At 36.0% G+C, this 15,797-nt stretch overlaps 2 protein-coding genes across 3 annotated transcripts in view; one reads left to right on the plus strand and one right to left on the minus strand.

Moving 5' to 3' along the window:
• Positions 1–2: 2 nt before the first annotated feature.
• Positions 3–13,852, plus strand: eif2s1b (eukaryotic translation initiation factor 2, subunit 1 alpha b). Its single transcript, XM_061885786.1, has 8 exons — positions 3–180; positions 5,136–5,378; positions 5,650–5,729; positions 8,411–8,562; positions 8,655–8,761; positions 8,826–8,923; positions 13,260–13,403; positions 13,470–13,852. Exons 2-8 carry the CDS (start codon positions 5,138–5,140, stop codon positions 13,593–13,595), a joined length of 948 nt encoding a protein of 315 aa, XP_061741770.1. The 5' UTR covers positions 3–180; positions 5,136–5,137; the 3' UTR covers positions 13,596–13,852.
• A 78-nt stretch (positions 13,853–13,930) lies between these two features.
• The window catches only part of rbm25b (RNA binding motif protein 25b), a 36,145-nt gene continuing 34,278 nt past the window's right edge, over positions 13,931–15,797 (minus strand). For both annotated transcript variants that reach the window (XM_061885783.1, XM_061885782.1), the window contains exon 17: positions 13,931–14,348. In XM_061885783.1, the coding sequence (XP_061741767.1) occupies positions 14,256–14,348 (93 nt within the window). In that variant the 3' untranslated portion in view covers positions 13,931–14,255. The remainder of the gene's footprint in view (positions 14,349–15,797) is intronic.

The raw sequence follows: 15,797 nt of genomic DNA on the forward strand, positions 1-15,797 counted from the left end.
TGCGCGCAGAGGGGGGGGTTGACCCCCCCCCTGACGATCTTTTTCCGGGTCGAAAGATTAGCACAGCCGTGAACGCTAGTTGTGTATCACGAAAAAAACCCAGAGAGGCCATAACTTTTGGACATTTAAACACTGAGTAAACCACTTAAAGGTGTATTTTCACCCCAACACATGACACAGGTGAGTTTTTATGGAGAAATATAACGTATAAATGGTGGTGGGTGATGCTAGCGAGCTAGCTGCTATCGAGTCGTGCATGTGCGGCATGTGAAGCCGGCTATTAGCACAATGCTAATACTTTTTTTTTTATTATTGTCTTTGTCATGTCTGCAGATAAGAAAAAATGTCAACACTCGGTGTTTTGTGAATGATACACAATTCAATGTTTGTGTCTTGAGTATATCTGTCGGGCCAAAATGTAGAAAATGTTACTTTTTTATTGCATCATCTTTTCGCCGATAATATATCTCAATTAAAATGTGTCTTCTCTTGCGCATTACATGAACTTATGTAATTTGGTCTTCCTTTTTACACATCCATAGCTTGTAAACAGAAGAAGAAATTTGGTATGACGTTTGTGTTTTTTTTTTGGTTGTAGTAAGAACGTCGAAGCTGAAATGTATTGATATCTGTTGTAAGCACAATACCAATGGGCGCAATTTGCAAAATGCAGTTGTGCATTTTAACGTAAAATTTAATGTCAAAGCAAATTAAATTGTTATTGGATTCATCACTATGCAGCAGGGGTGTCAAACTCATTTTAGATCGAGGGCCACAAGGAGAAAAATCTACTCCCAAGTATCGTTTGAATTCGAACGATTCCGATTCTTTGTTTCGATTCCGATTCCTGACGATTCTCGATTCTGATTCTTGTACCATGTCGGTGTTGTACCGGAATCTGTTACCCATCGGAATTTGTAACTCCAGGGGGCGATGTTCCCATGGCGTTTGTTTGATGGTTAAACAGCAAGCAAAGAGGAGGAGAAGAAGAACGCTTGCGTAAATGACGTAAACTATCCTTAATGCTGAAACGTCAGTAGTCAGAATTTCAGCATTAATAAATTACACATATTCTTGAAATCAATTGACTTACTTTCATTATAGTATGAATCCATTGTATCAGCTGTTGATTCTCTCTCACACTCATACATTTTCCGGATTAAAAGCTATCGTGGAATGAAACATCAATTGTCAGGATTTCAGCATTAATAAATTACACATATTGTTGAAATCAATGACTTACTTTCATTATAGTGACTTTTCAACATTAAGGATAGTTTACGCCATTTACGCAAGCGTTCTTCTTCTTCTTCTCCTCTTTGGCCTTGCCCTCTGAGCATCAAACAAACGCCATGGGAACATCGCCCTCTGGAGTTACAAATTCTGATGGGTAACAGATTTCGGTACAAAACTGGGATCAATGTGTTTGCCAGGTAGTCCCTGGAAGGTGGTATGTATTTTGGGTTGAGAGTTGTCACCATATCCTTGCAAACATAAACAAACATGTAATGTTGCTGTTACTGTTTAGCCCAGTATCAATTAGCTTAGCTCTAACGTTATTGCTTAACTAACCTAAATGTTGGAGATTCCACCTCTGAAAAGGGATGCAGTCTTTTGACTATGTGTGCAGTGACCTTTCTGTGGCACTCTTCCGTCTGTGGCATCGACATCTTCCGCATTGCCGCTACGGTGAACGGAGTACGCTGAGCACATCGCGGAGCCTGGCTAGCAGGTTGTAAATTGTCTATGAAAAAATAAACGTGGGCTTATTTGTTAGCTGCCTCAACGTTGGTGCAAAACAGATTATTTATTGCATATATATTGTTTTACTTACTGGATTCGGACTGCAGTGCAGTCACCAAGGTGCCAGGCTGAGAACCGGAGCCAGAGGAAGAGGCAGAGGAGGACGGTCGGCGCAGCGCGTCGAAGACGGGACACGCATTTATTTGTACTCCATGAACTCGGAGGTGCTTCATCATGTTCGACGTGCACCCTCCTAAGCATGAAACAGTCCTGTCGCACGTGTTACATTTCGCCGATATTGCATTTTTTTTTTTGTAAAATAAAGCCACACTTTCGACCGCCGATGCCCGCTATCCATGCTTGACTGACTCGCTCGGCTACATAGGCTCGGTTATGCTAACACTCCCGGCGGTGGGCGCTTCTTCGTTGGTGTTCAGCGGCTTCTTCTTCCGGTCGGCGGACTTATTCTTTTTTTCCGGTCGGCGGACTGGGTATCGAAACTAGGAGTCGAAATTAAACTTTTGAACGATTCCGGGAGAATCGGAAAGTTAGTCCCGGTTCCAATCGATACTCGATACCCAACCCTACTCCCAAGTGGGCCGGACTGGTAAAATCCCTGCACGATAACTTAAAAATAAAGACACCTTCAGATTGTTTTCTCTGTTTAAAAATAAAAGAATCACATTCTGAAAATGTACAAATCATAATGTTGTTGTTCTTTTACACTTACATGTCGCGGTTAATAGTATTTATCTTTATTTGTCATTACTTGTATTTTCGGAATGAATGATGTGATCATGTTCCTCAGTCAACTCAATTGTGTTCATTTTCAATCTATCAAGATAAAAAAATATCAAAATCAAATTGCAGTATGCCATGTATGTAGTTTGATCATTTTCCTTCATTGATGTACTAATATCATGTGGTTTATTTGGTACATATGTACCATCATCCAGAGATACAAAGAATTGCTATTGCAACATCAAGTAGACGCATGTAGAAAAGCTGTTTCTTTCATTCAAAAATTTTAGGTTAATTTGTATACTTAGCAAACTCATCCCGCGGGCCGAATAAAACCTGTTCGCGGGCCGTACGTTTGACACCCCTGCTATAAAGTGTACATCCGCGACTAAACTACTGACTAAACTACTACCACAACTTGGTTTACTATTTATAAAATATAATGTATAACTTGAAATAGGCCACCCGGCCTGAATCCACATTTCCCTCGCCAAACACATTCGTTTCCCAACCCTCACGCTTGGATAAATAGGCCTTGATGCCATCTACGCAGTGTTGGGAGACTGTTTTGCTGTTAGATCGCGTCCAAATTTGCAAAGTGCGCAAGATTGGTGAAATGCTTACAATAATATCCAAAGAAATTGCTGTTTGATACTGCCTCAAATAACGATCTCCATCTCTAATTTAAAGGGCGATTGCAATTTTGTACAATCCTTTTCTTTTTTTTTGTGCATTCTAACTAGAGGTGAGCGATATGGCCTTTTTTCAATACCTCAATATTTTTAGGCTATATCGCGATACACGATATATATCTCTATTTTGCCTTGGACTTGAATGAACACTTGATACATATAATCACAGCAGTATGATGATTCTATGTGTCTACATTAAAACATTCTTGTTCATACTGCAATAATGTATGCTACTTTTAAACTTTAATGCAGACAAGGAAATCACAACTAAGTCAATTGACCAAAACTGTATTTATTAAACAGTTATTAAGCAATGGCAGAAACGTTCATGTCATTTCCAAAACAGAAAGTGACAGATTGTCAGAGACAATTTGTAAGTGTCAATTAAAACTGAGCTGCATAAAAGAAATGAAATAGTGTTCGTCCTTTGCTATGTGGTAGGTTACTACGGACGTTATTAAATTCTGGTGTTGGCTATTTTTTTTTCATACGGTGTGGAAATGTTTGCCTCGGCATTTTGATGGTGTGGGCCTGTGGCACTGAACGGAGATGTTGATTTGCGGAGTAAACGCTCTTCATCCTGTAGCAGGGGACTTTTCAAATGATGCTACATATTAGCAGTAATGCTACTTTTTTTAGCAACGCTTTTGGCCAACATTTGACAAATTACGGTTGTCCGTTCGACATATTCCCACTTGAGGCCATACCACCGCTGTTTTTCTTGGGAATTAACTCTTCCTTCATTCGCACCTTCTTTCTCTTTTATTACAACTCGTTAGCATCACAGCTAAGGTTACCCATGCTGCTACCGCTCTGCTCCGCGAGTATGTGACATGTGACGTGACAGTATTTGACGTTTGTAAGAAGGTGCGCTTGCTTGTCTTTGAGAAGGAGACACAGGAAAGTCGCCCAGCCCTAATTGTGCTATATTAAGTTAAAGTACCTAATTATTTCTAGCTAAAGTCAGCTATAAAGGGAGTCACTCTATTTCGCTTACAAAGCACTTTAAAAAAACATCCAAAAGCCTCCCATTGTTTTATATACGTAATGTAAGTATACATGTAATGTCGTAACAGGCACATTCATAATTTTGCTCATTTTAAGCATACGGCATTGTATTCATTTCACAGCGCATCACAACTCAACAAAAACTAAGCATCATGCAGCAGCATTGCTGAACAATGCAAGATATACAAATTTCGAAAATAATCAATCACTCACTGTACAATGTCTGCTTCCACTGGGATGCTAACTGACGGGATGGTTAAACAGTATCTTAATGTTTAAATGAAGAATTAATTATAATCATCGAAGGTTTAATTTTTTTTTAAAAAGCTTCGGCAAGTCAATGTGTCTCTCGCCATTTAAGTTGAATGTCAAAATTGACATCTCATTTTATGTCTACAACCTTCTAGTGAGAGGCATGATTTATAATTTAGAATGAACTTTTACAAACTCAGAGACAATGCAGCAACTCGATGTGTCATTATAGCAGCATAAGCTGGTTAGCGCTCTGTTTGTCGGCGTTAACAATAACAATACTGTTAATATTTGGTCAATATTCAGATCACGAGAAATGGATTACAGTTGGCGGTTTTGGGAAGTTGTTTAGAGTACTTTAGTGTGTACTCTTATTAGTTGCATTGTTAACCACCTTTTACTTACAATATTTTACGATTTAAAATGCATGAAAATAATTAACATATGTTCTTGTCTTACATAGGGCTTGTGAATAATAGGCAACATTCCAACAAAAAAGTGCAGTCCCCCTATAAGTCCCTCTTTAATGTATTCACATTTTGCTCTTATTTTTGACTAGTTGAACATTATGAGTAAAATTGTATGTGTTCATTTACAAAATGCTTTCACATTCAACAAAAAGACACTTCTTATGAAAATGTAGCCATGTCATGTTTTTATTACACAATATTAATAAACCTCTCATATTTGTTCGCACAGCAATGCCGGGCATCAGCTGTCGATTTTACCAGCACCGCTTCCCCGAGGTGGATGATGTCGTCATGGTGAACGTGCGGTCCATCGCCGAGATGGGCGCTTACGTCAGCTTGTTGGAATACAACAACATCGAGGGCATGATCCTCCTCAGCGAGCTGTCTCGTCGACGTATTCGCTCCATCAACAAGCTGATCCGCATAGGACGCAACGAGTGCGTGGTGGTCATCCGAGTAGACAAAGAGAAGGGTGAGAAGGTTGTTCATTAAAATGTTTCCCAACTTTTTGTGAGAAACATTTCACAGTATACCACCACCAGTGGAAGATTGTGGAATTGTTCACGTTCCACTAATAAATAAGCACTGCTCCAACTAAGCTAACCGTATTTGATGTTGACATCAACACTGTTACTACACTGACAGTAGTCAGTCAAACCAGGAAGTGACGGAATGTTTGGTGGTGTTGTCAAATGTTCCAAAACAAAAGCGTCACCGTGCGTCTCCACTGCTTCCCCCTCCAGGATACATCGACCTGTCGAAAAGAAGAGTTTCACCAGAAGAGGCCATCAAGTGTGAGGATAAATTCACAAAATCTAAAACTGTGAGTATTTTTTTTTCTTACTCCCAATTAGGAATGGGCGATATATCGCGGGTTTGTCTCTGTGCGATATAGAAAATGACTACATCGTAATATCCGAGTATACGTTCTCACGCAGTTGTTTTTAGCTGCGAGCATTACACTACAGGTTCTTCCCACTCCTTGTGTCTCCTTCTCACAGACAGCGAGCGCACAAACTTTCACACGTCACATACTGTCACGTCATACGTAATATACTTATATGCCCTCGCCCAGCAGAGAGGTAGCAGCTGTGTTGCTAGCGGAGTGTTGCTAGCGGATAATACGAGAGAAAGAAGGTGCAAATCTGGTAACAAATGAAGGAAGAATTAATTCCCAAGAAAAACAGCAGAGGGTCCATCGTCTGGCGGTGGTTCGGCTTCAAGCGGGAATATGTCTAATAGACAACTTTAATTTGTCAAGTTTGGAGCTAATATGTAGCATCATTTGAAAAGTCACCTGCTAAACACTTTAATGAATACAGTTTTGATAAATTGACTTACTTGTGATTTCCTTCTCTTCATGAAAGTTTAAAAGTAGCATATATTAATGCAGTAAGAAGAAGAATGTTTTAATGGAGACACATAGAATCATCATACTGTTGTGATTATATGTATCAAGTGTTCATTCAAGGCTAAAGCAAAATACCTAGATATATATTGTATATCGCGGTATGGCCTAAAAATATCGCGATATTAAAAAAGGTCATATCGCCCAGCCTTATTCCAAATGATATATTTTAGTTTGGTCATGAGCTTTGGGTCATGACCGAAAGGATAAGATCACGGGTACAAGCGGCCGAAATGAGTTTCCTCCGCCGTGTGGCGGGGCTCTCCCTTAGAGATAGGGTGAGAAGCTCTGTCATCCGGGAGGAACTCAAAGTAAAGCCGCTGCTCCTTCACATCGAGAGGAGCCAGATGAGGTGGTTCGGGCATCTGGTCAGGATGCCACCCGAACGCCTCCCGAGGGAGGTGTTTAGGGCACGTCCAACCGGTAGGAGGCCACGGGGAAGACCCAGGACACGTTGGGAAGACTATGTCTCCCGGCTGGCCTGGGAACGCCTCGGGATCCCCCGGGAAGAGCTAGAAGAAGTGGCTGGGGAGAGGGAAGTCTGGGCTTCCCTGCTTAGGCTGCTGCCCCCGCGACCCGACCTCGGATAAGCGGAAGAAGATGGATGGATGGATGGATGGATCTTTTAGTTTGTATAGTGAAAATTAGGCATGTGCCGATCAGTATGAGATGATTTTCTTGAGAAACTACATGTTCCCGGATCCCCTTTGGCTAATATATTGTATTTATTTTCAGTTCCCCGGCTGTCAAGCTAGCAGATAGTTCTATGTCTCCATCAGGGATGGGTACGTTCACATTTGAACGGATACGGTACAAAGTCCTGAGCTATACCAAATTTCTTAATTTTGTGTATTAATAAATATTGTTTTTGATAATGTAATCTCAACTCTACTATGCAAAGCGAAAGCCATTTATCAACAACATCCAGAAACGCCGCCGGCTTCTCTGGGCCTGAGATCGTCTAAGATGGACTGACGCAAAGTGGAAAAGTGGTCTGTGGTCTGACGAGTCCACATTTCAAATTATTTTTTGAAATATTCGACATCGTTTCATCCGGACCAAAGGGGAAGCGAACCATCCAGACTGTTATTGACGCAAAGTTCAAAAGCCAGCATCTGTGATGGTATGGGGGTGCATTAGCGCCCAAGGCATGGGTAACTTACACATCTGTGAAGGCACCATTAATGCTGAAAGGTACATACAGCTTTTGGAACAACATATGCTGCCATACAAAAACCGTATTTTTCATGGATGCCCTTGCTAATTTCAGCAAAACAATGCCAAGCCACATTCAGCACGTGTTCCAACAGCGTGGCTTAATAAAAAAAAGAGTGCGGGTACTTTCCTGGCCCGCCTGCAGTCCAGACCTGTTTCCCATCGAAAATATGTGGCGCACTGTTGAACGACTGAAGCTCTACATAAAACAAGAATGGGAAAGAATTCCACTTTCAAAGCTTCAACAATTGTTTTCCTCAGTTCTCAAACGTTTTTTGAGTGTTGTTAAAAGAATAGGTGATGTAACACAGTGGTGAACATGCCCTTTCCCAACTACTTTGGCACTTGTTGCAGCCATAAAATTCTAAGTTAATTATTATTTGCAAAAAAAAAATAAAGTTTGAGTTTAAACATCAAATATCTTGTAATTTTATTGCATGCAATTGAATGTGGGTTGAAAAGGATTTGCAAATCATTTTATTCCGTTTATATTTACATCTAACACAATTTCTCAACTCATATGGAAGCGGGGTTTGTATCAGAAAATGCGTTTTTATAGTAAGTAAATGGTTTACACTACCTTCAAAGTACTTCCGCATTCATACATTCACACATGGCGGGAGCTGCCATGCAAGGCCCTAACTATGCAAGGGTGAAGTGTCTTGCTCAAGGGCACCAAGGACGTGACTTAAGTTGGTAGAAGCTGAGATAGAACCAGGAACCCTATGGTTGCTGGCACGGCCACGCTCCCAACCGCGCCACACCGTCCCCATATATTTATATTTATATTATATATAATATTTATATATGTATATTTTATATATATATTTATATACTTCCAAGTGTTAGAGTGTTGAGATGAGCATTTGGTGTGTGTGCAGGTGTACAGCATCCTGCGACATGTGGCAGAAGTTCTGGAGTACAGCAAAGACGAGCAGCTGGAGAGTTTGTACCAGCGCACCGCTTGGGTCTTTGACGAGAAGTACAAGCGACCAGGATACGGAGCTTACGACGTCTTCAAGCAGGCTGTGTCGTAAGTGCTGCTCTTTGAATGTGACTTATTTTTATCTGCGGTACCGATGACACATGAATTGAACTTTGTATTGACATGATTAAATGTCGCAGGGATCCTGCAATCCTTGGCGATCTGGACCTGACGGAAGAAGAAAGAGCCGTGCTCATCGACAACATCAACAGGCGACTCACCCCACAGGCCGTCAAGATCCGAGCAGGTGTGGGGAAAAACTCCCCGACCATTTTGTCAGCGTGTAAAAAGAACATGTCATCTTTCGGCAGACATTGAAGTGGCGTGTTACGGCTATGAAGGCATCGACGCCGTGAAGGAGGCGCTGAGGGCTGGACTAAGCTGCTCTACAGAGGCCATGCCCATCAAGGTAACATTTCATGCACACAACCTCTTTATGTCTTTGGTCATATTGTCCTATTCTTTACTTTACTTGCTGCTCTAACACTGATTATGCCTACGTACACACACGCAAATGTGTGTGTGTGTGTGTGTGTGTGTGTGTGTGTGTGTGTGTGTGTGTGTGTGTGTGTGTGTGTGTGTGTGTGTGTGTGTGTGTGTGTGTGTGTGTGTGTGTGTGTGTGTGTGTGTGTATATATATACAGTGAGGACTACAAGTATTTGCACACGCTGCAATTTTGCAAGTTCTTCCACTTATATATATATATATATGTACAATATACTTTATTGTCATTATATTTGCATATAATGAGATTAAAGCCTCCAACTTAATGTGTACTTGTGGGAACAAATATGGGGTTAAATAAATAAAACAAGAGGTGGGTGCCATTATTGGGTATAAAAACAGCTTCCATGAAATGCTAAGTAATTCACAAACAAGGATGGGGTGAGGGTCACCACTTTGTAAGCAAATTGTCGAAGAGTTTTACAACAACATTTCTTAACAAGCCATTGCAAATAATTTAGGGATTTTACCATCTATGGTCAGTAAAATCATCAAAAAGTTCAGAGAATCTGGAGAAATCACTCCACGCAAGCGATGATATTACAGACTTTAAATCCCTCAGGCGGTACTGCATCAAAAATCGACTGTGTGTAAAGAAAATCACCACATGGGCTCAGGAACACTTCATAAAACCACTTACAGTAACTACAGTTGGTCGCTACATCTGTAAGTGCAAGTTAAAACTCTACTATGCAAAGCTAAACCCATTTATCAACAATATCCTGAAACGCCGCCGGCTTCGCTGTATGTATATACATGTATGTACATACATACATGTATGTATATACATGTATATGCATACATACATACATCTATACATACATACATACACACATACATGCATAGACATACATACACACATTGTGTATCTATGTATATACATACACACATGTATATACAGACATACATGTATATACATAGATATACATACATACATGTATGTACATGTATATACATGCGTACATACATACATACATACATGTATATACATGCATATACATGCATACATACATGTATATACATACATACATGTATACATACATACATGTATATACATGCATATACATACATGTATATACATACATACATGCATACATACATACATACATGTATATACATACATACATGTATATACATACATACATATATGTATATACAAACATACATACATGCATATATGTATATACAAACATACATAAATATATAGATATACATACACATATATACATACATGCATATACAACATACATGTATATACATGCATATACAACATACATGTATATACATGCATATACAACATACATGTATATACATGTATGTAGATACATACATGTATATACATGTATGTATGTTTATGTATGCATAAACATACATACACACATTAATGTGTATGTATGTATATACATACACGCATGTATGTATGTATATATATATATACACGTGTGCATGTATGTATATACATACATACAAATATACACATACGTACGTATGTATATACATATACATACATGTTTATACATGCGTATACATACATGTAATACATACATACATACATGTATATACATGCATATACATACATGTAATACATACATGTATACACATACATACATACATGTATATGCATATACATGTATGTATGTATATGCATGTACATACATACATGTATATACATACATACATGTATATACATACATGTATATACATACATAAATATATATACATACATACACATATTTACATGTATATACATACAAATATATATACATACATGCATATACAACATACATGTTGTATATACAACATACATGTTGTATATACATGTATATACATACACACACATATACATACATGTATATGCATATACATACATGTATATACATACATACATATATTTACATACATACATACATGTACATACATGTATATACATACATACATGTATATGCATACATACATGTATGTATATACATACATGTATATACATACATACATGTATATACATACATACATAAATATATAGACATACATACACATATATACATGTGTATACATACAAATATATATACATACATGCATATACAACATACATATTGTATATACAACATACATGTTGTATATACAACATACATGTTGTATATACAACATACATGTTGTATATACATGTATATACATACACACACATATACATACATGTATATGCATATACATACATGTATATGCATACTAGTATGTACATGCATACATACATTATGCATATACATACATGTATGTATGTACATACTTGTATGTATGTATATACATGTACGTATGTACATACATACATGTATATACATACATACACATATAGACATACATACATACACATATATATGTGTATGTAAATGTATGTATGTATATACATGTATGTATGTATATACATATACATGTGTGTATGTATATACATACATGTATGTATGTGTGTATGTATATACACACGTATGTATGTATATACATGTATGTATGTATATATATATATACATGTATATACATACATGTATATGTATACATATGTATGTATGCATATGTATGTATGTATATACATGTATGTATATACATGTATGTATATACATATATACATGTATTTATGTATATACATGTATGTATATACATATATACATGTATTTATGTATATACATGTATGTATATACATATATACATGTATTTATGTATATACATGTATATTTATACATACATACATGTATATACATACATACATGTATATACATACACACATGTATATACATACATACACACATGTATATACATACATACACACATGTATATACATACATACATGTATGTATGTATATGTATATGCATATACATGTATGTATGTTTATGTATACATAAACATACATACACACATTAATGTGTATGTATGTATATACATACACGCATGTATGTATGTATATATATATACACGTGTGCATGTATGTATATACATACATACAAAAATACACATACGTACGTATGTATATACATATACATACATGTATATACATGCGTATACATACATGTAATACATACGTACGTACATGTATGTATGTATATGCATATACATGTATGTATATGCATGCATGTAATTATGTATGTATATGTATGTATGTCTATACATGTATGTGTGTATGTATGCATGTATGTATGTATATACATGTATGTGTGTATGTATGCATGTGTGTATGTATATACATGTATGTATGTGTGTATTTATGCATGTATGTATGTGTGTATGTATATACATGTATGTGTGTATGTTTATACATGTATGTATATACATGTATGTATGTATATACATGTATGTATGTATATACATGTATGTATGTATATACATGTATGTATGTATTTATATGTATGTATGTATTTATATGTATGTATGTATGTACATACATGTATTTATACACATGTATATACATGTACATGTGTGTATATATATATATATACATATATACGTGTATGTATGTATGTATATACACACGTGTATATATATATACATACATGCGTGTATCTATATACATACATACACATTAATGTGTATGTATGTCTGTGTGTATATACATGTATGTATGTATATACAAGTATACATTTATATGTATGTATGTATATGCATGAATGTATATGTATTTATATATGTATGTATGCATATACATGTATGTGTATGTATGTACGTATATACATACATACACGTATATACATACACACATATATAGACATACATGTATATACATACATATATATATACATACATACATGTATGTGCGTATATACATACATATATATATACATACATGTATGTGCATACATACATACATATATAAATACAAATACATACTTTCATGCATATAAGATACATGTATGTGTGTGTATATGTATGTATATACATGTATGGATGTGGGTATATACATGCATGTCTATATATGTACGTATATGCATGTATGTCTATACATGTATGTATATACATGTATGTATATGTATATACACGTATGTATATATTTGTATGTATGTATGTCTATACATGTATGTATGTATGTATATACATACATATACATACACATGTATGTGCATGTGTGTATGTATATGACTGTATTTATGTGTGTTTAAAAATGTATGTATGTATATACATGTATGTATGTATACATATACATGTATGTATACACATGTATGTATTGTAATTAAGGTAGACTTCATTGGTATTTAATTGCAGATTAACCTCATTGCCCCTCCACGCTACGTGATGACGACCACTACTCTGGAGCGCACAGAAGGTCTGTCAGTTCTCAACCAGGCCATGGCTGCCATCAAGGAGAAGATTGAGGAGAAAAGGGGTGTCTTTAACATCCAAATGGAGGTAAAGCTTAGCGTAAACTACAAGCAAACATGATTGGTTTTTAAAACAAAAATCTTTTCCCTTCAGCCCAAGGTGGTGACAGACACAGATGAGACGGAGCTGGCCAGACAGTTGGAGAGGCTAGAGCGGGAAAACGCTGAGGTGGATGGAGACGACGACGCAGAAGAGATGGAGGCGAAGACTGAAGATTAAAAGTCCAGGCCAGCAAGCCAAGGATTTGGATGGTTAGTCCAGCAAACGTCAACTTTCACACTGCAAACAGACTCCTAATAAAAGCCTGTGGCTTTTAACAGCAGTTCATGTTTGCCTAGCTTGTCTTTAAGGAACTCCTATTTTTAATAACATCACTTTGATGTAATAAAGTCAAGCACACTCTTGCTTCAAATTCCTCCATATCAACCGTACCAGTGAAGAAGCTATTATCAATAAAATCTACTCTTCAATAAAAATGTTAAGTTATCCTCTCAATGTACATATTTAATGTAATACTAATAGTATCAGCTTGTAGGCAAAAACAAAGCAAAAAATACAAAACAAGCTCAGTTTTATTCAAATGTTTTAACAATACAAAAAGATGAAGTCTTATACATTAACATTATGTCTGGTATGATAAATGTGTGCTTTAGCTGCAGGGATATTTCAGGTCTGCTACTTACATTAAAACAGCAGCAACACTTGCCCAAGCAGACAGAACACAGTTGGTCCTGCATGTACATGAGCTGTTTCCTTTCAAATGATCGGATCAAAATAGTGAGCCTATTTACAAATAAGGGACAATGTAATTTTCACGCTGGTCAGCAGCAGGTAAGGACTAATTGCTTTGTTTGGGGAATAACAAAACTAAGTATCGACTTATTTGACCAAACCGATCTTTTTGGCCTCAGTTTCATAAATGAGTAATCTCCACATCTTCACAATGAACACCTCAGCCTCTTCATCCAGGACCTAAGGACAGTAGAATGAAGCAGAAATGAAATGTTTGCACGTATGACATAAACTGTTTGAAAGTTACATAAATGAACTGGTTGCAAATTATTTACAGTATTAGTGAACTGAAAGGTGTGTGTGTGTGTGTATATATGTATGTATATATAAATATGTATATATCCATCCATCCATTTTCTACCGCTTATTCCCTTTCGGGGTCACGGGGGGCGCTGGCGCCTATCCCAGCTACAATCGGGCGGAAGGCAGGGTACACCCTGGACAAGTCGCCACCTCATCGCAGGGCCAACACAGATAGACAGACAACATTCACACTCACATTCACACATTAGGGCCAATTTAATGTTGCCAATCAACCTATCCCCAGGTGCATGTCTTTGGAAAAATATGTATATATATAGATCTATATATTTAGATATATCTATATACATATATTAACAAATACACATGCATATGTACACACTGTATTTACAAATATATACACACAGTATTTACAAATATATACACATTTATATATACATATTTATACATATATATACACACATATCTATGAGTATTTATATATACATTTATTTACATCTATATACACAAATATGCATATACATACACTGATACTTATCTATACATACATATATATGCATACATATATATATATATACACACACACACATAGCCACATACATGTATACTTACATACATATATATACATACACATATGTACATATATATACATAAATACATATGTATGTGTGGGGAAAAAAAATCACAAGACTACTTCATCTCTACAGAACTGTTTCATGAGGGGTTCCCTCAATCATCAAGGGATTTTTTTTATATGTGTATGTATATATAGATATATATATACATACATATATATATACGTATATATATAAATAAATATAAATATATATATATATACATAAATATATATATATACAAATTTATACACATTTATATATACATATATATACACACACATATATATATATACATATGTATATATATGCAGTTATGTATACATATGTGTGTATATATATACACACATATGCACACATATATACACATGTATATATACATACACATGTTTATATACATAAACACATGTGTACACATATATATATACATACATATATGCATATAAACATATACATATCTACATACATACATGTATATATGCATACATATATACATACATACATATACACACGCATACATATATATACATACATATATACATACATACATATACACACGCATACATATATACACATACATATATATGTACATGTATATATACATATGTATGTGTGGGAAAAATCACAAGCTAATTCATCGCTACAGAACTGTTTCATGAGGGGTTCCCTCAATCATAAGATTTTTTTATAAGTATATATATATATATATATATACACATATATATGAATATATATACATATATATATATATATA

The sequence above is a fragment of the Nerophis ophidion genome, linkage group LG24 (assembly GCF_033978795.1).
Source record: "Nerophis ophidion isolate RoL-2023_Sa linkage group LG24, RoL_Noph_v1.0, whole genome shotgun sequence".
NCBI classification, from domain to species: Eukaryota; Metazoa; Chordata; class Actinopteri; order Syngnathiformes; family Syngnathidae; genus Nerophis; species Nerophis ophidion.